The 24,298-nt window shown below is 38.7% G+C and overlaps 1 protein-coding gene across 12 annotated transcripts in view; it reads left to right on the plus strand.

Annotated features, from left to right (window-relative positions):
* Dmd (dystrophin) overlaps positions 1 to 24,298 on the plus strand; it is a 2,621,826-nt gene that overhangs the window by 2,490,085 nt on the left and 107,443 nt on the right. For all 12 annotated transcript variants that reach the window (XM_029534042.1, XM_029534043.1, XM_029534037.1 and 9 more), the window contains one exon: positions 15,334 to 15,408. In XM_029534042.1, the coding sequence (XP_029389902.1) occupies positions 15,334 to 15,408 (75 nt within the window). The remainder of the gene's footprint in view (positions 1 to 15,333; positions 15,409 to 24,298) is intronic.

Raw genomic sequence — 24,298 nt, forward strand, 5'->3', positions numbered from 1 at the left:
TCTGCCTCTGCCTCTGCCTCTGCCTCTGCCTCTGCCTCTGCCTCTGCCTCTGCCTCTGCCTCTGCCTCTTCCTCCTCTGCCGAGTGCTGGGTGTGTGTCCATCTTTAAGTATGAAACAGGACGCTGGAGAGATAGTGTCATGATTGAACTGGCTGCTCTTCCAGAGGACCTAGTTCCATTCCCAGCAACTACCTGACAACTAACAACTGTTTGTAACTCTAATCTCAGGGGATCCAGTGTTCCCTGCTGGCCTTTGCAGACACTGTACACACATGGTTCACAGACATACATTCAGACAAGACATTCATACACAGGAAAACCAATAAAATCTCAAAAAGAAACATACCTTTCATCACAACACTCCAAAAGCAGGGGCAGGTATTGATTGACACTCCTCCCACTTCCCCTGGCCCTCACCCCCCCCCAAAAAAAAGAAAAGAAAAAGAAAATGTGATTTTTGTTTGGTTGTATCAGTCACTGTTATTTTATCAGTATTTCAGATTAGATTTTTATTATATATTCTGTATTGCCTCAAATAAGCCTTGTGGGCTTAGACATTAATCACTGTTTTATAAATAACATGGCTTATGTGGAAATTTTTCAGTTCTATTAACTTTAAAAATGGTCGTTGGAATACTGCCTACTTCACACTCGAAGTTCCCTTTATGTGAAACTGGATTCTTTGCCTTGACCAAATTTTACTAAGGCTTCTATGTCTTCAACCTATCTGTGTACTTCCTAAGAAAATTCAGAGTCCTGTCCTGTTAGCTTTCTCAGTATCCGATCAGGATTTTCCTTTCTCCTCTATGCTTCTAAGTATGCTGGTCACCCTTCCCTGACTTCTGTGAGATGCCTGCTCTATAGAGTTAGTTGGAATCTCTTATCTCTGATGTTTCCTACTGAAAATTTTCCAAGTACTGCCTCCCACTGTGCTCCTTGGCTGGAAACTCCTTCATGTCCTTGCTGATATTCAGAATTGAACTGAGTTATATATTTAGATCTCTCTCCCCACTCCCCCCTCTTCCCTCCTTCCCCCTCCCCACCCTCTTTCTTTTAGCAGTCTTGGATGAACTTTTCTTCTTTCCCACTCTTGCTGTTGTTTAACTCCATTCTTACCTTAACTATGGGGTCTCTGAGAGCAATGCTATTTTTCTCAGCTCAGTGGACTATGGCTCAGGGAAAGGGAAGGAAAAGGGATCTAGGGTCCCAGAAAATCACTGGTCAATAAAGCTGTGCCTATTAGTGGTTCCCTAATCCTTTGTCTCCGTAACTCTCTGAATGAGTTTTACAGGGAAAGTATGTTACTAGAGGTTTATAGGTAAGAGCTGAAAGGAATGGAGCTAAGTTCCTCTAGAATGAGAGCAGGTTCCAAGAAAAGTTGCCACAAAGGTTCATTGTCCAGGAGTTAGTAAAGACTTTTCTTGGTTGAGGTATGGAGGATGGGGAAGGCCATGAACTGGTCAATGCAGTTGGTCTACCCACAAGGTGTCCTATCTCTCCATCCCAAGTATCTAGACTGGACTTTCAGTCATACCTCCAGGACTAACTTCCAGGCAGCCGTGAAGAACACACACACACACACACACACACACACACACACACACACACACACACACGCACACACACACACAAAGCACACACAAAGCACATGAGGAACTAGAGTTCTCAAACAGTTCTGGAATTTCTGGCATCCATCCAGGATAGAACTAAGGACATTCTTGTTTCTGGCAAGGGTAAGAACTGAGGTTCAGGCCAGGCAGGAAGTAGTAGCCTTTAATTGCAGAACTCCAGGAGGCAGAGCAGGTGGATCTCTGAGTTCAAGGCCAGCCTGGCCTACAGAGTGAGTTCCAGCACAAGCCACAGCTACAAAGAGAAACCCTGTCTTGAAAACTCCTGGGGAGGGGGGAAAGAACTGCATCTCCTGCCCCTTAACTGTTTTGCTGGTTCCTTTGTTCAGTTTTCCTTAGCACAACCAGAGTTCTGGATTCAAGTCTAAATTTTTAACCTTAATGTAGACCCACATGATGTGCTTAAAAATCAGTTAATTGACTACTGTAAATTGTATAATTTCCACTTAATGAACTACCACTGGGAGGCTGAAGGTGGGTGTCCGTCTGTACAGGGAGACTACAGACAGAGAGGTAATTTTTTTTTTTCCGAGACAGGGTTTCTCTGTGTAGCCCTGGCTGTCCTGGAACTCACTCTGTAGACCAGGCTGGCCTCAAACTCAGAAATCTGCCTGCCTCTGCCTCCCAAGTGCTGGCATTAAAGGCGTGTGCCACCACGTCCGGCGAGAGGTAATAATTTTGATGACACAACCATTCCCTTCCGATGTAAAAGATGGTGTCTAAAAATCTGATAGCTGAAAAGATTTGGGAAAACTCTGACACTTATCATAGAACAGTTTGAATGAAAGCCAGACAAGAGCTAGTTAGTGGAAGAACTCTAGAGTAAGGAAAAACCAAAAACCAAAAAAAAAAAAAAAAAAAAAAAAAAAAAAAAAAAAAAAAAAAAAAAAAAAAAAAAAAAAAAAAAAAAAAAAAAAATAGTGTGCTGCTTTGGAGAGAGCAAAGCACTGGTCTGGCTGAGAAGAGATTAGAAGAAGATCCTCCCAGAGCGAAGCTGTAAATTTAAATGACTGAAGGTGGCCAGATGGGAACTGGGGCATCCTGAAAAGCTTCTTTGGAAACTGAAGGCCCACTATTGTCATGTATGAATGTAGGCGCTGGTTGTCAGATTTACAGGTTCTTGCAGAGACTTAAACAATGGAAATTCATTAAATATTTATGTAAATCATTCTATGATTAAAAGAGGGTTGTGCAGGTGATCTAGCACTAGCCCACTAGTGAAAGATTTTTCTACATTGGGCTGCAGCCAGTTTCTAGTCTTAGGTCTAGTGAAATAATGAAGTTGGCATTTCAGGAGAAGCATCATATTTGGAGATAACAATGTAGAAATAAGTAAGTTGAAAAGGTGAGGGCAAGGGAGGCACGGTAGCAATTTAGAAAATTTAGTTGAGATTGTAAATCTGGAAAGGCAGCAAGATAATGTTAGCATTAAAGCAGATGAGGAAATTTACTGCTGTTTATTTTCATCATTTCAAGCAAGTTTTCTGCAAATCCTCCAACTGTGAAAGAGGATGGTAAATTCAAAATAGGTGGTGTCAACCATATGCTCGTGCAGTCTAAAAAAGTTAGGGCACAACATTAAAAAAATCATGTGTGAAATTTGGTTATAGAAAGCTTTAAAAAGGTATACAAACTAAGTCTAAGTCATATTTGATCATTCCTTTTTTATTTTTATTCATTTATATTTTTTTTAGACAGGATCTTGCTATGTAGCTCTAGCTGGCTTGGAATTTGCTATGTAAACCAGACAGTTCTTGAACTCAAAGAGACCCACTCCTGCCTCACAAGTACTGGAATTAAAGTCCATCTCCTCTGGTCTTGTTTGATCAATGTCTTTATTATACAGAATAAAAATTAGTTATCTGGCTCTGTCTTGGAGAATCTGGGATGTAGTCTATTCTGGAAAGAGAGTGGTACATATAATTAAAGAAGTTCAAGATGGAGGTAAAGCAGACTAGGGAAAATTTATAGGCCCATGTAGTTTTGGGAGTCCCTGAAGTGAATGAGCTACCTATGTTTTTAGCATTGAGAAAACTAAGAAAGACAACAGTGATTGAAAATTTTAAACCAAAGAAGCTACACAGTGTCATTCTTGCACAGATGGCCATGGCCTCTGTGACTGTTAAGTTCCTTGTCAAATAAAAGGAAAAAGAGTTAACTTGGTGCAGCTTTAGACCAGGGATGACAAGACTGTAAGTGATGGCAGGGTTATGGATGTAGATGCACAGTACTTGCAGATCATGACTAAATCCCTGGACCAATTCCGAGGACCGTGGAAAAGAACCCACCCCCACCCTCACTGAAGAAAAACAAAAACAAAATAAAAAAAAAGATGTTGACAAACAAGAATGACAGAGTTACCCAATTTAATGGCTGGAGAGTTTGCTGAACTTCAAGTTCCTTCTGGTGGAGTCATGGGTAGCATATGACACAGTGTGTGTGTGTGTGTGTGTGTGTGTGTGTGTGTGTGTGTAACATGGTTTTTTTTTAATGAGATGACAGACGGGAAAATGGCAGGAAGTGAAATTAAAGATTTACTTTCTTTCATAGTGCTGAATTAGCAGGTGTTCATCTTGGCTTTCTATTCCTTGACCTCCCCCACCCTTTAATGTCATTTCTCCTGGGAGGTACTGTACATCTGCTTCAGTCATAGAGTTAAGCAGCAGGTGGCCAGGATGCTTGGCGGCAGGGGTTTGGAGGATAGGTGTTTAAGGCTCTGAGATTTATATTTAAGCTATGTATTTCAGTTTCCAAAGGAACCTGAAATGTCTTAATTTCAGAGTTCTTGGGTACATAAATTGATATGTGTCTTGCTAGGCTCGCCCACTCTCTGCTCCAATCTCTTTGTTGTCCCTGACCCATTAATTGAACATGACATTCCTCTGGTGTCCTAAATTTTTAACCCTCAGATCATGTTTTAGGTTTCCAAGATACAGGAGCTCTGATCTTTCTTTATCGCCTCTCCCGTTGTTTCTTCCCTTTTGGATAAATGCCATTTTTCATTTCTATTCTGTCAGTCATAGTAGTTTCACAGATTAGGAGAGACAAATGACTTTTCCATATGGCTGAGTTTACTAGAGGTCTCAGTCCTTCACTCCGTTATTGAAGATGTGCAGGCTCCAACTATGCGCTTACCTGAGCCCAAAAGCTACTCCTCACTCTGATTCAGATGCATTAGCTTTCATAGATTCCTTATGGCCTACACATTTCTCTCCCTCAGAGTTATTTTTGCATGTGTTGAACTATTACCCTGCCTTGCCCTACCCACTCCTCACCATCCCTCTCAGCATCCTTCAGGTCTTTGTTTCAACCTTACTTTCTTAGAAAAAGCAGGTGTTTTCCCACATGTGCAGGCTCATAGCTTCCTTTGAATTCTTGTGGCCCCCTTTCGCACATTGCACCTTAATATTTAGTTACTCTTTCAGTAGACTTCAGAGTCAAATGTGACAGTGATCTGTCTTAAGTGTATTCCATGAGTTTGGCCTGGTATTGGGCATATAGAGTGTGCTCATTTTGTGACTTTATTTTGGAAACTTTAAAAGAAACAGTTCTTTACCTCCAAATAAGGAGCCAACAGATCAAAGAAAGACTAAAACTAGCTCAGTGAATAAATGGGTTTATTTTAGTTATTTACAAGAACAAGGGAAACTCATGGAAATCTCCACCACTGAAATGTTCTATCTTCAGTCAGATGGTGTTTGTTTTTCTCAAAGGCCTCTGTTTCATGCTGATTAGTGGAAAGGAGTCAGAATCTCAGGGGAGGACCTCCTGAGGACCTTGTGACTAAAAAAGTTTTCACAGTGGCAATGTTAACTTCCTTACCATTACTGGTATATACCATTACAGGTATCTGATACATATTCTTTCTATGTATTTCCTTGTCCAGACTACAGGTTAAAGTGTTCTGTAGGTTATCATGACCACTCTGCCAGAGGCAACAGCTAGGCTACAGGGGTCATTAAGTGTTGAAAGAATAGGAAAAAATATGAATACATCTAAGAAATTATATAACATATAAACTAGCCATGCATAGAGGCACACTCCTCTAATCATGCAGTCAGGTGACTGAGGCAGGAAGATATGGAGTGTGAGGCCTGCCTGAGCCATGGGATGAAAGTTTGTCTCAAATAGCTGAACAAAATTAAAAGTTATAAGGCAGTTTTACTTAATGGGTACTTTTAGAATAGCTAGTGTTGTTTTAGATATGTTATGTAAGCACTTAAAATAATACTGCCACTATTTTTTAAAAATATTTTTAATGTTATACTAAAATATGCAACAGAGCATCATGCCATAGCTTATGTTTCTAGCACTTTGAGGGTGAAGACAGGAAGACTGGAAACAGAGAACCTTGAGGTATGGGATAGCTTGGGCCACATAGCAAGACCCTGTATAAATATTATAAAATAATGATTAAGAAAGATGTTTTAAGCAGAAATTAGTGGTAGTTTTTAAAGATTTTATTTTTTTAATCGTAAATGGTTATGTGTTCTGACTGTATGTTTGGATGCACCTTGTGCTTACAGAGGCTGGGAAAGGGCATTTGGTCCTCTGGATCTGAAGTTACAGACAGTGGTGAGGCATCGTGTGGTGCTGAGAACTGAACTTGTGTCTACTACAAAAGTAGCAAGTGCTGTTAACCACAGAGTCACCTCCCCAGCCTCAACTTCAGGCACTCTTCACTTCCACTTCCTTTTTGTGTAGGAACTTTACCCATTGTAATGAACATGTTAGCAAGAAGCACCTCTCCAGCCCTGCTGCTTGGTAGTTTTTAGAAAGGTAGGTGTGTGTGTGTGTGTGTGTGTGTAACAACTATTAAAGACATGAATTTGAGCAAGATCAACAGGGTGGTACATGGGAGAGATTGGAGGTAGGAGAGGAAAAGGGGGAAGTGATTTAATTATAACTTCAAAAATAAAGAGAAAAAGAAGATGTTTATATCCCTTGTATTACTTTTGGAGTGTATGTGTAGATATTGTTATTTTTTCCTGGGAATTATTGTCTATGTATTTCCTGTCTTTTGGGTAAAAGGTTTATAGGCATCGCCATCACTCAGACACTAGTTTTTCACTATCTGGTCAGGTCCTAGAAATTGTCCTTAAGATGTACTGTTACCCCCAAAACTTTATGTTGACCACTTCTTACAGAAGGTGCCTTAAATATTTTGCCAGAGCAGCTAACAATGAGCAAAATTCATCCGAAGTATGTCTGTCTCTTTCATTGTTTGGGTGTTGCTAAGAAGCAGTAAGATCCTGCTGAGGAAAGGCAAGCAAGAATTACCCAGGGAGGCCTTGAACTAGCTAGCTCACAGTCAGAATTTTGTTCTAGCATTTCTTTCACAGCAACAATTTGCAGTGATTTTTGTCTTACAGATTTTAGGCCACACTAGATACTTTACTGGCAGAACTTTAGAAAGCCACTTGCAGCAAATGAGCAATGGCATTTTTGCATCTGGAAACAACTTGACAGTAATAAATTCACTGACTGGGCTTTCTTCAGTTCATGCAAATATGCATATGTGATTCCTATTTATCCCTGTGTTGGCTTATTCCCATTTAAATAAAGCTCTATGGTGATGAGGTTTGAAAGATTTCAGATTTTATATATTGTTTACAAATGCATATAATATGTTTTGATCAAATCCACTCCCTACTCCCTCCCCTCCAAATTCTCCACACCACAACTTTTCCCTCCCAACTGCAAGTGCTCCTTATAACCCACTCGGTCTACTCGGTGCCGGTATGTGCATGGTTGTAGGATTGCCCCCTGAACCATGGGCAGCTTGTCTAGCAGGGGCCACATACCTGAGGAGAAAACTGCTTCCCTCTCTCAACATGTACCTACAAAATGATAGACCAAATATGATATGTTAATGTGCCTCCTTTTTGCTGATTTTTTTATTTTTCAAGACAGGGTTTCTCTGTATAGCACTGGCTGTCCTGGAACTTACTCTGTAGACCAGGCTGGCCTCAAACTCAGAAAATCACCTGCCTCTGCCTCCCAAGTGCTGGGATTAAAGGCGTGTGCCAACACCACCCGGCTTGCTGATTCTTTAATAGTGTGTTCCTGACGGTGGGATCGACATGTAATCTCAATCTATTCAGGAGGCTGAGGCAGGGAGAGTACATATTTAAGGTCTTTTTCGGTCCCATAGCAAGTAAAAGACTAGTCAGTCAGTGTAGTGAGACCCTGTCTCAAAGAAATACAAAGGGCTGGCTAGGTCTAAGATTCAGTAAAACAGGGGAGGGGTATTGTATAATCCCTAATCTGTTCTTCTAAATGTCCAGAGTTTTCAATAATTCTAAACTTCTGAAGCATATATCTTGGCTCGATTTGTTTGCAAGCCATATTTGATTTAAATTAAATTATTCAGTTTATGTTAAGCTTCATTAAGGCCTATCATTCTTCTTCATTCTAGAAACTTTGAGCTGGCAAAAATAATACAGAATCAATCAGAATTCTAGGGAAAGAGGAAATCAGGAATATATTATTATATGATACTTGCCATTTGCTTATAATAATAAGGTTGAGAAATACCTTGTTTTGTCTTGTTTTGAAAGTTTAGGAAATTATTTGTAGACATACAGTATTAGTTGGTTGCACATTAACTGCCAAGCACTGATTAATTATATTTCATTTCAATTTTATTTTTTTTCAGGATCACCTCGTATGTTTAGATTAACTTTCTTCTGGGAAATAGAATCTATAAACCACAGTACTGATTTCTCTGTTGGAATAATCCTTAGCAAGACAGCTCTTTCCACTCCATTATGTTTATGAAGTTATTCTTTCTACTAATAGATAAGTGTACTCAAACTTTTTTTTTTTTTTTTTTTGGTTTTTCGAGACAGGGTTTCTCTGTATAGCCCTGGCTGTCCTGGAACTCACTTTGTAGACTCACTTAGAAATCCTCCTGCCTCTGCCCCTCGAGTGCTGGGATTAAAGGTGTGCGCCACCACGTCCGACCAAACTTTTCCAGAAAGCCTCTATAACCCATTGGAAAGATGGATTAAAATAAAAGTTGTGTGAAATTTTAGACTTCAGTTCAGTCTTTGAGAGTAGGATTTCGGCAGTATTATTAAAAGGCTGAAATAAGCATTAATATGGAAATTAAGGGGCTAAATGCTTTCTTTCTGTACTGTCTTCTGTATTTCACCATGTCTGTTGTGTCCCGCAGTTTTCTGCTATTACTGCAAAAGCATGTGTAACATATAGATTCTGAGTACAGCTCGATCAGATGATTTGCCTTCTGACACTTTCCACTGTCACCTCCCATAGAATAAAGGGAAAACTCATAAAACAGAGATGCTTACTAGGATCAAGAGTAGTTCATATGCTAAATAATGGGGAGTAAGGGAAGGGGAAAAAAGACAAGCTATTATTTGACTTTCTGCCTTAAAAATGAGCAGAGTGTGGTGGCACCATTTAATTCCAGTACTCAAGAGACCGAAGCAGGAGGATCTCTGTGAGTTTGAGGTCTCCCTAGTCTACATAGTGAGTTCCAGGACAGTCAGGCCTGGCTCCATCTCAGAAACAACAACAAAAATAACAAGAACAAAAATTCTGAGTGGGCTGTCATTTCAGTAGTTGGCAGTTCAATTTGAAAAACTGACGCCATTGCTTCTAGATTCTCTCTATTCCTAGGCTAGAAGTAGCCCATGGATAAAAAAAAATAATCCAAGTCAAGAAAAGGAATGTTTTGATCTTGAGCATTTTGATCCTTCTGAAGTGTGCTTTCTACCAGCTGCCATGGAAACATGGATAGCTTCTTGGATACTCTCAGCCCTCTTGAGTTCCGTCTGGGAGAGCTAGTGACCTCATTACAATTTGGATCAGAGTTGTGGAAAGGCAGCTCTCAGGGAAAGCAGAGGACAGCCTCCTATGGGCCTATGGGACTGAGGGGCTTTTTAGCATTCTGAAACTTTTTGCATATTTTAGCTAGGCAGTCATCTCTGAGCTTTAGCCCAGGACAGCTTCCCATAGTTCACAGCTGTGTCACATCTTGAAGTTGCTTGCGCATCCTACACGCTTTCACAAGGCAGACACTTATCTCTTCCAGCTGTAAGCCAGAGGGAGTGGTGCTGCAGTTTTAGCAACAACCCATGTAGACTCAAACAGCTCAGTTCAGTCTCCAGTTGGACTTTTAGGCACCAGAACTCTGTTGGAATTCACTGATGATTCCTGAATTCAGTGATGATTGCTGGCTGTAAGTTTATACAGCTTGCAGCACTGTGTTGGAATCTGGCCATTTTCCCTGCTGTTTTCTTCTGGCATCCCTGCATCACTAGTTGAGAATGGTGGACTGTGTTGCTTAGAAAGCAATGGCAGAAGAGGCTTGCTCACTGCCTTTAGTTGAAGGTACAATAGAAGGGTGTCAGGAAGGATTAGCTAGAGGCAGGATGTGTCATAATTAGAATGACTTGGAAGAACTGCTTTAGGGAAGCTGAAAACACTGCTAGGGCAGGAATGTTCCAGATGCTTGTCTCTTGATCCTTTCCTACAGTGATCCACACCCCAAATAAATCATATCATCCTTGCCTCTCCCAGTTGGAGCTCTAGCTTCTGGAAGATGCCAATTCTTGAGAAGAATCGTGAGAGTTGGATGGAGTGTCTGAACTCATTTGTCCCCTTTGTTTGGAATTCTGAATAGAACCAGGAAAATTGGAAAAGGGAATGGAATTAGGACCATAAAAGACAGTCTTTGATTGTACGACAGAAAGAATGAAGAAGGAAACTGAGTTGAGAGTCTGTTGAAAAGGAGGATTAGGAGAAACGGTGTGTGTGTGTGTGGGGGGGGTTGCTAGTATTTTCTACTGAGAAAATTGGCTGGCACCAATTATGTACATTTTGTATGGTTACCTCTCATGTAACACTTTTATAAATAAATGAACAAAGGAAAATTTAGGATTGTAGGCTCATGCCTTATAAACTGCTACTGGCTGTTCCTAAGGGAAACAGGGCCTGTATTTGACCCAGCGTATGTTTCTGTGTCTTTCCACAGCTAATTTTATAGAGAGGTTTAGGGTCTCAATCATAGGTGTGTGAGATCCATACTAAGAAATACAGGAAAAAGCTTAGTAGGCCAGAGGCAAGATAGGAATCTATGTATTTAATGCCACAAGATAACTTACTATAAACTAGATCAGAGCACCTTCGAAGTTATACAGTGATGACTAGGGAAAAGAGACTAAGGGGGAAAATCATGATGATGTGGGTAGAGAGAATAAAGGATCATAAGAGTGCACCTGACAGCTTCCTTTTCATTTCTGTTTTGGCTGCCAGATTATAATGAAAGCAGGCGCTTGAAGAAGGAACATAAGGCGTTGGATACCAAAAACCGTTACAGCCTGTACCATAAGCATGGCCAAGTTATAGTGGTACTGTTTTGAGTGCTTTTGTTAGACCACAATCATTCTACACAGTGCTTTTTACAGTTTGAGACCATGAACCAGCAGCATCAGCATTACCTAGAAATTTGTTAGAAATGTAGATTCTTAAGCTGTATCCTGGACCTATGGAATCAGGAAGTATAGAGTGGAGGACTAGGAAATATGTGTTTTAAAAGTATCCCTCCGGGTATATTCACATTTGAAAAGCCATTGGTCTCGAAGTAAGAACTCTCAGGCAACCAAGAATCCACTGAGGCACAGTTAGACAGTGTTGAGTCCAACTTAGGCTACCATTTCTAACACAGTAGGACCTGCTAGAATGGTCTTTGACCCTGTTAATATAAAGATAGGTAGTACTTCTAAATCTTCTTCAACAGTGTTCACAATTTGCTTACAACTAATATGAATATTAGCCCATCTAACGTTAATTATGATAATTAATGAAATCCCTGGTGTAATGGGAGCTAAATATAGTTGCAGAAGTTTACAGTGGCTGCCTCTTGAGTCAGGCATTTGATTAATTGCTAGCCAGCCACCCCTGGAGTATGCATTTCTGATTAAGACAACTGACCACCTCTACAGTGTAGCATAAGCGAACACACTCATACATCATGTTGTACAGCCTACATGAAGGGATTTTTTTTTAAAACAACCTTTACAATTGACATTATTAAAGCATAATTTAAATAGCATAAAATGCTTCCATTCTAAGTATACATTTTTTGGCAAACTTACATTCATGTAACCACTACACCAATCAAAATACATACTGTGAACACCTAGATCATATCTGTGGCTTCCTATGAGTAGAATTTTCCACATCTATACTACAGTAGGTTACCATTTGGCTGTAGGTTGTATAATTTTATGTAAATTATTTATGTAAAACCAGTTGCATGGATTTCAGATTGATTTTTTGTTATATTCTCATTAGTTATTTTCCTTTTACTGTATGTCACTATCTATTATGCAACTAGTACAGGTTGTTTATTAGAGATAATGTTTTTGTTTCCAGTTTGGGGATGTGATAAATAAAGCATAAATAAAACATTCATATTCCAATCTTTATGTAAACATGTATTTTTATATAAATAATCTATAAACGTGGATCATAAGATATATGTATATTTGATTTCATAAGACTCCTAATATGGGGCTGGTGCTATGGCTCAGAGGTTAAGAGCACTTGCTGCATTTGCAGAGGACCTAGGTTCAGTTCCCAGCACCCACATGGTCTCTCACAACCACCAATGCCTCCAGTTCCAAGAGATGTAACATGCTATTCTGGTCTCTGTAGGCTCTAGATGCACATGTGATACATTCAGGCAAAACACTCATATACATTAAATAAATATAAATAAACCTTTAAAGAAAAAAAAATAAGGAACTGCTAATGTAACTTTCCAAAGTTGTATTGTTTTGAGATCCCACCAACAGAATAAGTACTCTGGTTGTTCCATATTCCAATTATTTGGTATTGCCAGTTTTTAAAAAAATATGCTAAATGGTTTAACATAACTTTCAGATACTCTTTTCTTCTCTCTACTTTATTTATTTATTTATTTATTTTTTGTTTTTTCGAGACAGGGTTTCTCTGTATAGCCCTGGCTGTCCTGGAACTCACTCTGTAGACCAGGCTGGCCTTGAACTCAGAAATCTGCCTGCCTCTGCCTCCCGAGTGCTGGGATTAAAGGCTTGCGCCACCACGCCCGGCTTTCTCTCTACTTTAAATGTAGGCCTGTATGTTTGTTTTCTGCAAAGCCCACAGAGTTTATAATGTTGATCCAGGTGACTTAAAGATTAAAGTATTTCTGTTTCCTCACACTAGAATTAGTGTTCTGGATAGCATTTATCTGTGACTGCTAGTTATGCAGTCTACCTTTTGTTCACTTCCTTGCTCAGTCTGTCAGTTCTCTGGCTGCATTGGATCCACTTTTTCAGAGAGCAGTTGTGCATCAAGTTGCTAAGAAATAGGACAGGTGGCAGAATTCTTCTCTTCAAGAAGCTTTTTGGAACTGGGTTTCTGAAACATACATACATAGAAACTATAAAAAAGAAATATAACTAATAAGGCTTGTGCAGACTTGAATAATGGCATTGTCCAAATATAGCCTCCTGTTAGACGACTTTTAGGGACTTACAGACAGGTGGCTGTAGAAAACAGTAGGTTAAATTGTCAAGTCGTTACTCCGTGCTGAATATTGGAATTATACCTTAGAATATAAAGCTAATCATCAAAGAAGCTTCCTCCCACAGCAACCGGCAACAAATACAGAGACCCATAACTAGATACTATGGAGAGAGAGAGAGAGAGAGAGAGAGAGAGAGAGAGGTGGGGGAGAGAGAGAGACAGACAGACACAGAGAGAGAGACAGAGACAGAGAGAGACAGAGACACAGACAGAGAGAGACAGAGAGACAGACAGAGATAGAGAGACAGACAGACAGAGGGACAGAGAGACAGACAGACCTTGGAACACACAGCTCTAAATGGGATGTCTCTATCAAGTCCCTCAGCTCAGCACTTAGCGAACCACCAGAACAGAAGGCAGAAAGAGTATAAGAGCCAAAGGGAATGTAGGACAGCAGGAGTACACAGCCCTCAGATAACTGATCAAAACTATGGACTCACAGAGGCTGAGGAAGTCAGGACAGGGCCTGTACGAGTCTGCAACAGCTCCTCTGTGTATATACATATATTATAGCTTTAAGCTTCGTGGTGCTATGGGTGAGTGAGTGAGTGGGTTTCTGATTTTCCTGCCTTCTCTTTTCCTTTTCTTGATCCGTCTTGTCCAACTTTGATGTGGTAGTTTTGTTTTATTATATTTGATTTTATCATATTTTTTAAAAAGTAAATGGATGGATGAATGAAACCCTAGACAGCAGAGTGAAGGTTAATAGCTGTTACTTATATCTACTGGGAGAGGGAAAATCAGTTTTCTCCAATAGAGTAACAGTGGATATATCAACAGCTCTTGGGCAGGCCTTATGCTTGGGAATAATTGACAAACTTATAATGAACTCCACAGTTTGATTTGTGTTTTTATTTGGTTACAGTTTGGTAATTTTTTTTTGTTGTTGTGGTGGTTTTATTTTGTTTGGCTTCATTTCTTTGAGGGGAGTTCTTGTTATATTGAGGTTTTTTTTTTTTTTTTTGAGGAAGAACTTAAAGTTGGGTGGGTGTGGAGGAGGAGAAGATCTAGAAGGACTTGGGAGAGGTGAAGAATATGATCAAAATATATTGAAAATTTAAAACTGTTTTAAATAATAAAAATTAAATGAATATAAAGCTAGCTGCTAGTCTGAGATTACAATATTCCAATTAGCAGAAAGAAGTTTAAAAAATCTGTTCTGTAAAATTAATTAAAGAGGATCATATATTTGAGAGACAAATTTAGGGCAACATAGGAAGATTTGGAGCAAAGAAAGGGAGGTATGAAAATGATGTAGAGTGCTCATAGAATTCTCAAAAAATTAAAAAGAAATTATTCTATTGTGACTATAATTAATGATGGTATATTATGTTTTTGAAAATGCAAAGAAGTTAGATGGATATTAAGTGTTCTCACTACAAAAAATAATGATGAGTGGGAATGGATGCTAATTACTAAATTTAATCATAGCATTATATGCTTGTATACGTCAGACATCATATTGTGCATGACAACTATGTGCAATTATAGGTCAAGTTTTAAAAAATAAAGAAAAATATTGACATTGGTTTCACTTAAAACAACATATTAAAACATACAAACACAGAGTATATAAACACACTTAGCTTGCTAACAGTATGTGCTCTGCATTTATGGGTTGTTTTGATTTATTTATTCAGTTTTATAAATTTCTTCATTTTCTATCTTTTCTACAATAAACACATGACCCTTTTATAATGCAAAAGTTGTAACCCTGATTTTTGAGTTTTCAGTTCTCATAGCAATTTCAGGGTTATATTGCTTCCTTTTCTTTAATCGTGGGCAGCAGACATTTACTACAGTAGAACCAGATGACAATCTAGGAAGAAAAAGTGTTCTGCCTTCTGCTCTCCCGAGCTAGCAGTGCATGAATGGCCTGCAGGCTTTGCTGCTGCAGTCCTTCACAGAACTAAGCTTCACTCACTGTCAAAGGGCACAAGGAAGTTTTTTTTCCTTAACCCTAAATGAACAGGATTTCACTTTATAAAGCTTGGCGCATAAGCACAAGGTTTCTCTCTAGCCTATTATTTGGACTTTTGTAGCTGTTGGCAAGTCATTGGGGATTTCCTCTGGGCTTTCTGATGAAATAACAAGTGATCTTTGTTTTCCTCCTTTTTTTCTTCAGCTGACCTGAATAATGTCAGGTTCTCCGCTTATAGGACTGCCATGAAGCTCAGAAGACTCCAGAAGGCCCTTTGCTGTAAGTATGAGCCATTATTTGAAGGCTTTGATAATTTCTCTTTGCTCAAAGAATGGGGCTTGGGGATTTTTGACAAGGTCATTTTGCCAGGTAAAATTCATTCTTTAAAGTGTTTAGCTTAGTATCTACCTAGACTATTTTGTTAGATGAGAACTATCTCTGCATGTGTTTAGCAACTATTGTTAAATCGATAAGATATTAATAAATTTCATTTTTGCCATGAGTAGCATTTGCACCCACATTTAACTTTGTGAAAGTTACATTACCACCCGCTTTACCTTTATATCTTCATTTTAGAAAGGACATTTAGTATTAGAGGGTTGTGGCAGTGTTATTAGAACCAAGTTCACAGATATGTGTTATTTGTTTTTAAGGCTAATATTCAGATGGATGTTATGATAGAAGAAAGATGATTGGATCTTTTGTTTGTTTGTTTTTTCCAAACAGGGTTTCTGTGTGTAGCCCTGGCTATCCTGGAACTAGCTCTGTAGACCAGGATGGTCTCAAACTTAGTGAGCTGTCTCTTGAGGTTAAAGGCAGCAATACCATGTCTGGCTAGATTATTTTTTAGAAATCATGTATGCTTGTGAAAATGCTGAAGTATGACAAGGATACTCTTATTACATGGATAATGTATCAATGAAATTATTTATGGATAACATTGTTTAAGTGTTAGTATATATTAAGGGTATGTTCATGAAATAGATAGGCGCACACACACACACTACCATGAAAGTATTTATAATGTAATGACGGATGCCTAAGGTATATATGAAAATCTGGAGACTCACACAAATGTACATAAAAGTCCTCAACATAGGCCGGGTGTGGTGGCGCATGCCTTTAATCCCAGCACTTAGGAGGCAGAGACAGGTGGATTTCTGAGTTCGAGGCCAGCCTGGTCTACAAAGTGAGCTCCAGGACAGCCAGGGCTACATAGAGAAAGAAACCCTGTCTTGAAAAACCAAAAAAAAAAAAAAGTCCTCAACATGTTACAATCATAAGTATCAGTGTTATAATCATGAGTGATATAAACAGTGATTATTTTCTCCATTTCCAGGCTGAGGCATGGAGGACAAGTGGATAGATAATTTAATTGTCATATTTAGTTTGGTAGCACTGGAAGAATGGCACACTATGAACACTAGCTTTATGCAGTAAGGTATAGAGAATGTTCATGGGAATTAGTGTCATCTAAGCCATATAGGTCCAGAAACATAGGTAGAGCTCACTCAAGGAAAAATGTTCTAGTCATTTGGAGAGAAGGAAGTGTTTTCAGGCCTGGAGTCTAAAGAGAGCAGAAATTATTCAGGAACTGAAATTCCTTCAGCATGGCTACTGTGCAGAATTCCAAGGATGGCTATTGTGAAATATTAGGCTGGAGAGAGAAATAGGAGCCAGATTGTGTAGCGCTTTTTAAACCCAAGTTAGACTTTAGAGGTCAGTGGGAGCCATTCAAGAGATTTTGGCAAGGCAATGACATGGTTGAATTTTCACTTAGAAAAACCATTCTGGCTGTGAAAGAAAGCATGAATCGAGGGGTTAAACTGCTGACAAGAAAGAGATCTATTACAGAATTGAAACAACAATATGGAGGCCTGAATAGGAATGGAGGAGCATTTTCAATATCGAGGAGGTAGACTTGTGATCTAAGCCTTAGTGTTTTGTGGATTGTAAACTTGGATAGCAGAGCTTGGTGAAATGTACAGTTCTGAGGAGAACTATAAAAACAAGATTAACAGTCAAAAAGCAAGGCAAGGTTAAGAGAGTACAGTCACAGGGAGAGGGAAGGAGAGAGAAAGAGACATGGGGGTAGTAATTTAGGACAGAGATGAGCAACCAAGAAAAATGAGTATAAAGGCATGCCTAGGAGTTCAGTAGGAAAATCCAAGATGTTGTAGTGCCATGAGAAGAAAAAAGGGATCTGTCATTAAGGTCAGATGATGTTGGTGACAGTGCCTATTGTATATAGCAACAAAGAGAACCTTAATAACTTTGGAGAAGGTAATACACTGAGTAGTTTAAAAATGAACCAAAAGTATGGATGGATGGCATCTTCCTATTCTTACAGACCCTTGGTTATGAGGGGAAGGAAAGAGGGGTTGTAATAAGTTCGAGATGACTGAGGAATTAAGATTACTGGCTTAAGAGGAGAGGATAATAATGGGCAAGATAATGGGCAGGTGGCCTAGACACTTCCCTGCTATTGCAGTTTCAGAGAGAAGGATACATACAGGTTCTAGGTAACTGGCTGCTCTTCCAGAGGTCCTGAGTTCAATTCCCAGCAACCACATGGTGGCTCACAACCATCTGTAATGGGACCTCATGCCCTCTTCTGGTATGTCTGAAGACAGCTACAGTATACTCATACTACATAAAATAAATAAATAATATATATTATTTTTTTTAAAAGGAGACATTGCTGAGCACTATTTCCAAAGTGGAACTGTTTTAAAAGTGATTAGGTCTAGGCTATGGCCATTTACATAAGTGACAATGTGAATTCAGTGTGAGTTGTCATGGAGGTATAATAGAAAGTTAAGGTATTGAGAAGCTAGGGTTATGTATGAGTCATGCATGCTAATATTAAAATCACTCCAAATTGGGGACAAAACTAAGAAACACTGAATGACCATAAACCTTGGCCCCTAAGGTTCTTTGGGGACAAAGATGCCCAACCCAGAGGTTCTCAGAAGTAGGTGTATATTCATGAAACTATTAGTTTATGGTTGTCACATAGAGATGTAAGCACCCTAGAAGTGAAATTACTGAGAAGAATCAGGTAGGCATATTTTCTTTTCATATTGAGATTTCCAATGCTTAACACAGAACTGGGCAGAGTAAGACTTTCTGTTTTCATAGAATGAATACATGGATGAAAGCCAATGGAAGATTCCATTGCCTTACAAGCTTATAGCCTGAAGTTATCATTTTCAGGTGTATAGCTGCCAAGTTTAAATAGTTAATAAAAGGCTCCCCATGCCTAGGATTTCCTTGGGGACCTGGTTAATGAACCATAGCAGGCACAAAGGAGTTTGGGGTGGGGTGGAGTCAAGGGGCTGAATAGAGAAAGTCTTCAGTCTTTTTTTCTTCTCTTGACCCTGCCCCATCCCAGAGATACTGCTTTCCTTTGATAAAAAGGAGAATTATGAACTGGTTATTATAAAGTGCTATAGAATATTCCTGTAAGATCCCAAAAGTTCAAAAGAGGTAACCAGCTGTTTCAGGTTATACTATGACAAAACTCAGAAATAGACCGTCTCATGACTATTATCCCTTTCCATAACTGCATGGGAACCATTTGAACATTATTCAGTTTTTATGGTGAAAGAGACCTATTCATTGGCTTTTATTTCTGTGTATGCAAAGATTTTTGATAAACACTAGGGAATTGGAGGAGATAGATATTGTAAAAAAAAAAAAAGTTAGCCATTTGAGGTGATAACCTTGTAATAAACTTAAGCTCTGAATGTCGGGTGATTTTGTTGAATTTCACTTTTAAGCAGATTTGAAATTCTCAGCATTTCTTTTCAGAACTTCACTCTTATTTGAAAAAAAATCAAGGATAGCAAAATTAGAGTGTATTTATCTAAATTAGGTACTGAATTCTTAAGAATGCATGGATAATGCCTTGCAGACTATGGCCCCATGTGCAGTGGGAACAGAGTGAGAAGTTTTGCCAATCCATTTACTTTTGAAAAACATGTGTGGTCCAATTCTTTAGTGAGTTTTCAATAGGTGATTTAAGAACTTCCTCTAAATTTTGTATTTGCTTAGGTTTATCTTCTAGTTCTTTTTTTTATTTCTATGCCTGCAAAAGCCTGATAAAGAGCTATTGTCCTTGGTCTAAAGCAAGTGAAACTTGCCCTGGCTAGTTTTTCCTACCAAATGTCTGCTTCTACTATGTCTTACATTAATGGAAATTAGTGATGTTATCTTAGTGATTTCTTGATGCCAGTGAAGAGATTGAATTACAGATGCCTTGGAAAACATACTTAGCTACCTCTATAAAGCAACTGATTTTTTAAAACTTTCCTATCAAATTCCAATACTGCAATAAACCAAATAGCATTTTATCTGCTATAGATAGAGAATATGCTACTTACATTATGAGTATCATCATTGGCTTACAGTGCCCCTTAGTTTATAATCACTTTTAATGTTGCATGGTCTGTACTGCTTTTCTAGGTACTGTGAGTGAGTAAAAGTTACAGTTGATAGAGCTGCAAAGATAAATTGGAAATCTTAGTAAGAAGAATTTTTGAGTCTGTTTATATGGTTGAGAGCTTGGGGCAAGTATGAAGATGACAATGTAGGCTTTTCCTTTCTTCCATGGTTCTGATTACACTCCATAAGTGTGGATCCCCCATAATTAAAAAGATAACCAAATCTCAAGAGCAGAAGAAAAAATGCACTTAACAAAGCAGGTTTATTTAGTTTATTTTTATGTAGGGGATTGAAGAGAACCACAGGCCTAAATAGATGACAGTTGATAAATGTGACATCTACTTTCCACGCAAGAAGAATTTGAGAATAATTTGCCTCTGTTTAGGAATAAAATCCTAAATTATAGCCATGTGGTACAGTATAGAATTGGCTGAATAAAGCTGAAACTTCTGCATTTGCCCTTACTTAAGACGAACAAAGTGAAGAAAATATGCTTTCATCCATGTAACTGGACCTTACCATCTAATAGTGCATTAAAGTGGCTAATGGAAGCATTAGGCAGGGTTACATTGGTATTGTAGACTCACAGGAACCCACAATATCATGGCTTATGCATCTACACTTTATTGTCATAAAAAGCTACAACACAGTTACATTAAATTCAGGATATGGATCCTCAATCATACACTGCTGCACAGGAAAGACTCTTAGAAACAGGAGAATGATTTTGTTGTCCCCATCTACTTTTTAATATACATACATTATTTTTCATGTAAGGTAGAGGGCATATCTCTGTTAGGTAAGAATTTAAAATGTTTTGAAGACATGAAAAATAATGCTTTTAAAAGTATGTTACTCTACAGATGTCAGCACCTAAAAGAGGGAGAGGTTTTGTGATAACACCCATATTATCTTCCAAGGGAAGGACTGAGGTCTTGTAGTAAGTCTCTCTGACGTCCATCAGTTGCAGAACAGGAAAAGAGCTGGTTGGTTCTCAGTTCTAATGGTGCGATATCAAAGAGTACTTTGTAGGCTCCATTATCCAGGAATGACTAGTTTTATTTCCCATTATTCTAGGCACCTTTCCATATTTGTCATTCTTTCTGGAATTGCATACATTCAAAGTATTGTTCTCACACCAGGACTCACAACTCTTTCATCAATTAACCTTTACTACTTAAAAGTAAATTCTAGCTAGCTAAGCATTCCTAAGTCCAGTGTCTGGAGTTTTATAAGTTTCTTTCTTAAAAAGTTAGTTTTTTCCGAGTTTCAGATTTCTACTTGTTTTGAGAATTTTATTTTCCTCCCCCACTTTTTCCCAAGTTTTTCCATTCTTTTTCTACCCATGCAACATTGTATGTTGTGCGGTTTTTTTCCTTCTTCTTTTTTTTTTTTTAACTCTTAAGTATAGTTTGTGATGTCCAAATATTCTTGGATGTATGGTCTTCCACTGGGCTGTGGAAGACCCAGAGAAAAATGTCTCTACTCCGAGTAGCTAAAAATTTGCCATTTATTCCATAGCTAGGGGTGGAATTGTGCACCCAACTCTCCTTTCTGTGCTAGGGTTGGATCTGGGTTAAGCTTGCAAAGGTTTTTTACATGCTGTCACAATCTCTGTGAGTTCATATGTGCGGCTGCCCTTCTGTGTCTCAGAACGTGTTCCTGTGTAGTCATCCATTTCCTCTGAGTCTAGATGATCTTTCTGTACTCTCTTTGGCAATGATCCCTGGGCCTTGGGAGAAGGAATACAATATATATCCCTTAGGATTGAGCACTGTATGGTCTCTTATTCACTGTACTTTGACCATTTGTGGGCCTCTATACTAATTACTGTTTACTGCAAACAGAACACCCTCAGATGAGGGTTAAGAGCTGCACTGATCCATGGGTATAACGAAAAGCCATTAGGATTTAGTTTAATAATATGTTAGTTTAATATCATAATGGTAGTAGGTTATCTCCTAGGGCCTGTGTTCTGCTTAGCCATTATTTCTTGACCTGTAAGTAGTACAAGGTATGACATTTTATCATGTGGTATATATAGGAATTAAATCTAATCAGAAAGTGGCTCATTACTTTCATGATGTTCATACCACTATTGCACCAGTGAGCATGTTTTGCTAGGCCACAACTTGAGTCATAGAACATCACATCAAGCTGGTACAGATATGGAAACTTCATCCATTACTGGTTAGCTGAAGGTGGTCTGCAAGCAACCAGAAGAGAAAAGTATTCACAGATCATATGCAGGTACAAACCCTGGAAGTCACAAGTGTCTTTTATTTCAACTCTCCCAGGACTTTAGTTTACCAAAGGTATTGTTGCTGTTAAGAGAAACAATGATGACACTAGAAAGGGCCAGCTAGATGGATGAGCCAGTAAAGGCACTTATAGCCACCCATGCCTGATGGCTGGAGTTTCATCCTGGGGAATCACTTAATAGAAGAAGAGAGCCAGATGTTCTGTGATCTCCACACATGTACTATGGCACAGGCATTCCCTACTTGACTAAATTAAATAAATGTACTAATATTTTTAAAAAGAAACTAAAATTGATGCACCAAAAATTCTTCTCTCCCAGGCTAAAATCATAAGACTAATTAATAGTCACTCCTCAGTAGAATGTAGCTTTGGAATGCCATAGAAACGTCCATGATTCATACCAGACTTCTGAATTTCATTCTTAGGAAGGTAGTCCCACCAATTAAACATAATACTGTCGCTGTGATCCAGGTGCTCAAATTATCCCTCCACCCACTTACAGATTTTCACACAGTAAAGGAGCAGAAAACATTCTTGTCATGTAAAATTGTAGCAGATTACATACAGAACACAAACCTTTTCCTCTATCCCCAATACTGTTCTTAAATTTTCATTATCATAATTAATGGCCACATTCTTTATTCAGATCATGAGAAATGATTCTTCTCAATATTTGACTACATAAATATTCTTATAGTGTATTTTCTAATACACTAATAACTAATAATTAATAACTAATACATCCTATGAATCAAAAGCCAAATGACATAGTCATATTTAATGTGTTTCATGAAGTGAGAGTCACAGGGAGAGGTATCATTCCTTCGTTCATAGTATTTAACCCATTGGCTGTCTTTCTCACTATTAAAAGCGTGAAGGTTGTAATGAAGCCTTTCAACCTAAAGCAAATGTGAGTCAAAGCTAAGAGAGTGTTCTTTCTCATAGATACCAACATTGCATTATATTTCCTCTTAGGGAAAAAAAGAGACATAACTTGGTGCCTTCCTTACCCTCTTAGCATCAGTCTCATTTTCCTTTTCCCTTTGGTTTTCATCCAAATCCTAGTCCTTTCACCAACATGTGTACAAGCATTACCTTTGGGTTTAGCCATTGTGTTTGTCCTTGTTGATGGTGGCATCACCCTTTAGTCCATTACCAAGGGACTTTGCTGTAATGAGAACAGAGATTGGGTTGTTCTGCTCTCTAGGCAACCAAACCTTTATGACATGTTGAGTTAGGCTTGATACTGGAAAGAAATAATCCATCAATCCCTATGGAATGTATGTATTTAAGTTTCAATATCTGGGTTTTCTTGGTTTTGCAGTAGTATTAGTTTTTCTGTTACTGTGACAACCACCATGGCCTTAAACTCCCAGATCATAGTCCATTACTGAAGTAGGAACTCAAGGCAGGAACTGAATCTGAAGCCACGGAGGAACACTGCTTACTGGGTTAGTCTCAATGTCTTGCTCGGTGTGCTTTGCTTTTTTGTACATCCCAGGACCACTTGCCCAGGAATGACACTGCCCACAGTGGGCTGGGTAGCGTCACATTAATAAAGAAAATTCTCCACAGGCTTGCCCATGAGCTAATATGATGGAGGCATTTTCTCAAATGACGTTGCTTCTTCCTGGATGACCAGAGCTTGTGTTAAATTCACAAAAAGGAACCATAATATCAATATTGCCAGTGATTGAGACTATATTGTAGATAGGAACTACTAGGTCTGGCATCAGTCAGGAAAGAAAACTGTGCTGGGGGACTGTGTACCAGTAATTCCCTTTGTTGAATTATCTTTTAATTGTAATTTGGTCCCACTGGTGGAGCCCATTTCTCAGAGTTAATAGTTGCTCAGATTCCTTTGTTTGCTGCTCCACCCCTGGGTCAGAGGAAATAAAACTCTGTGGAAGGAGATTGTGCTCCCCCTTTAGCCTTTGCTAATTCAGCTAATACAGTTTTCATCTGCTCTAATATCAATCAGCATGCAGATCCATTCTAATCCATTTTGTTAACTTCTTCTATTTGAGTTCTTAGTCCAGACACTACTAGAAAATTGAATGTTCATCCATAACGAAGTCCAAAGCCTGTGCTACTATAAGCTAAGGGTAGCTTGCCAACCAGCATCACCAGTTTTTCTTTCTAAGTAATGCATTCCTAATATTTTAGTGAAGAATGGCTTATGACTCTTGTAAACACTCTCACTCCTGACACTGACTACAATAATAGTGGCGGTTAAACAGTCAGTTTTTAGGAAGGATATCAGGAGCAAAATGGCATTGTTTGCAAATCTACAGTTCTTTTCAGGACCAGATACCATATACCAACCACACCAAAATAAGATATGCATCACAGCTACAGACTGCATCACAGCTTGTTCCAGAGACTGAGTGATTTTTTTTTTAACAAAAGCCACACCAAGGTACATTTTGTCTCTAATTCAGATCCACTGATGTGAACACAA

The sequence above is a fragment of the Mus pahari genome, chromosome X, assembly GCF_900095145.1.
Source record: "Mus pahari chromosome X, PAHARI_EIJ_v1.1, whole genome shotgun sequence".
In the NCBI taxonomy this organism is placed as follows: domain Eukaryota; kingdom Metazoa; phylum Chordata; class Mammalia; order Rodentia; family Muridae; genus Mus; species Mus pahari.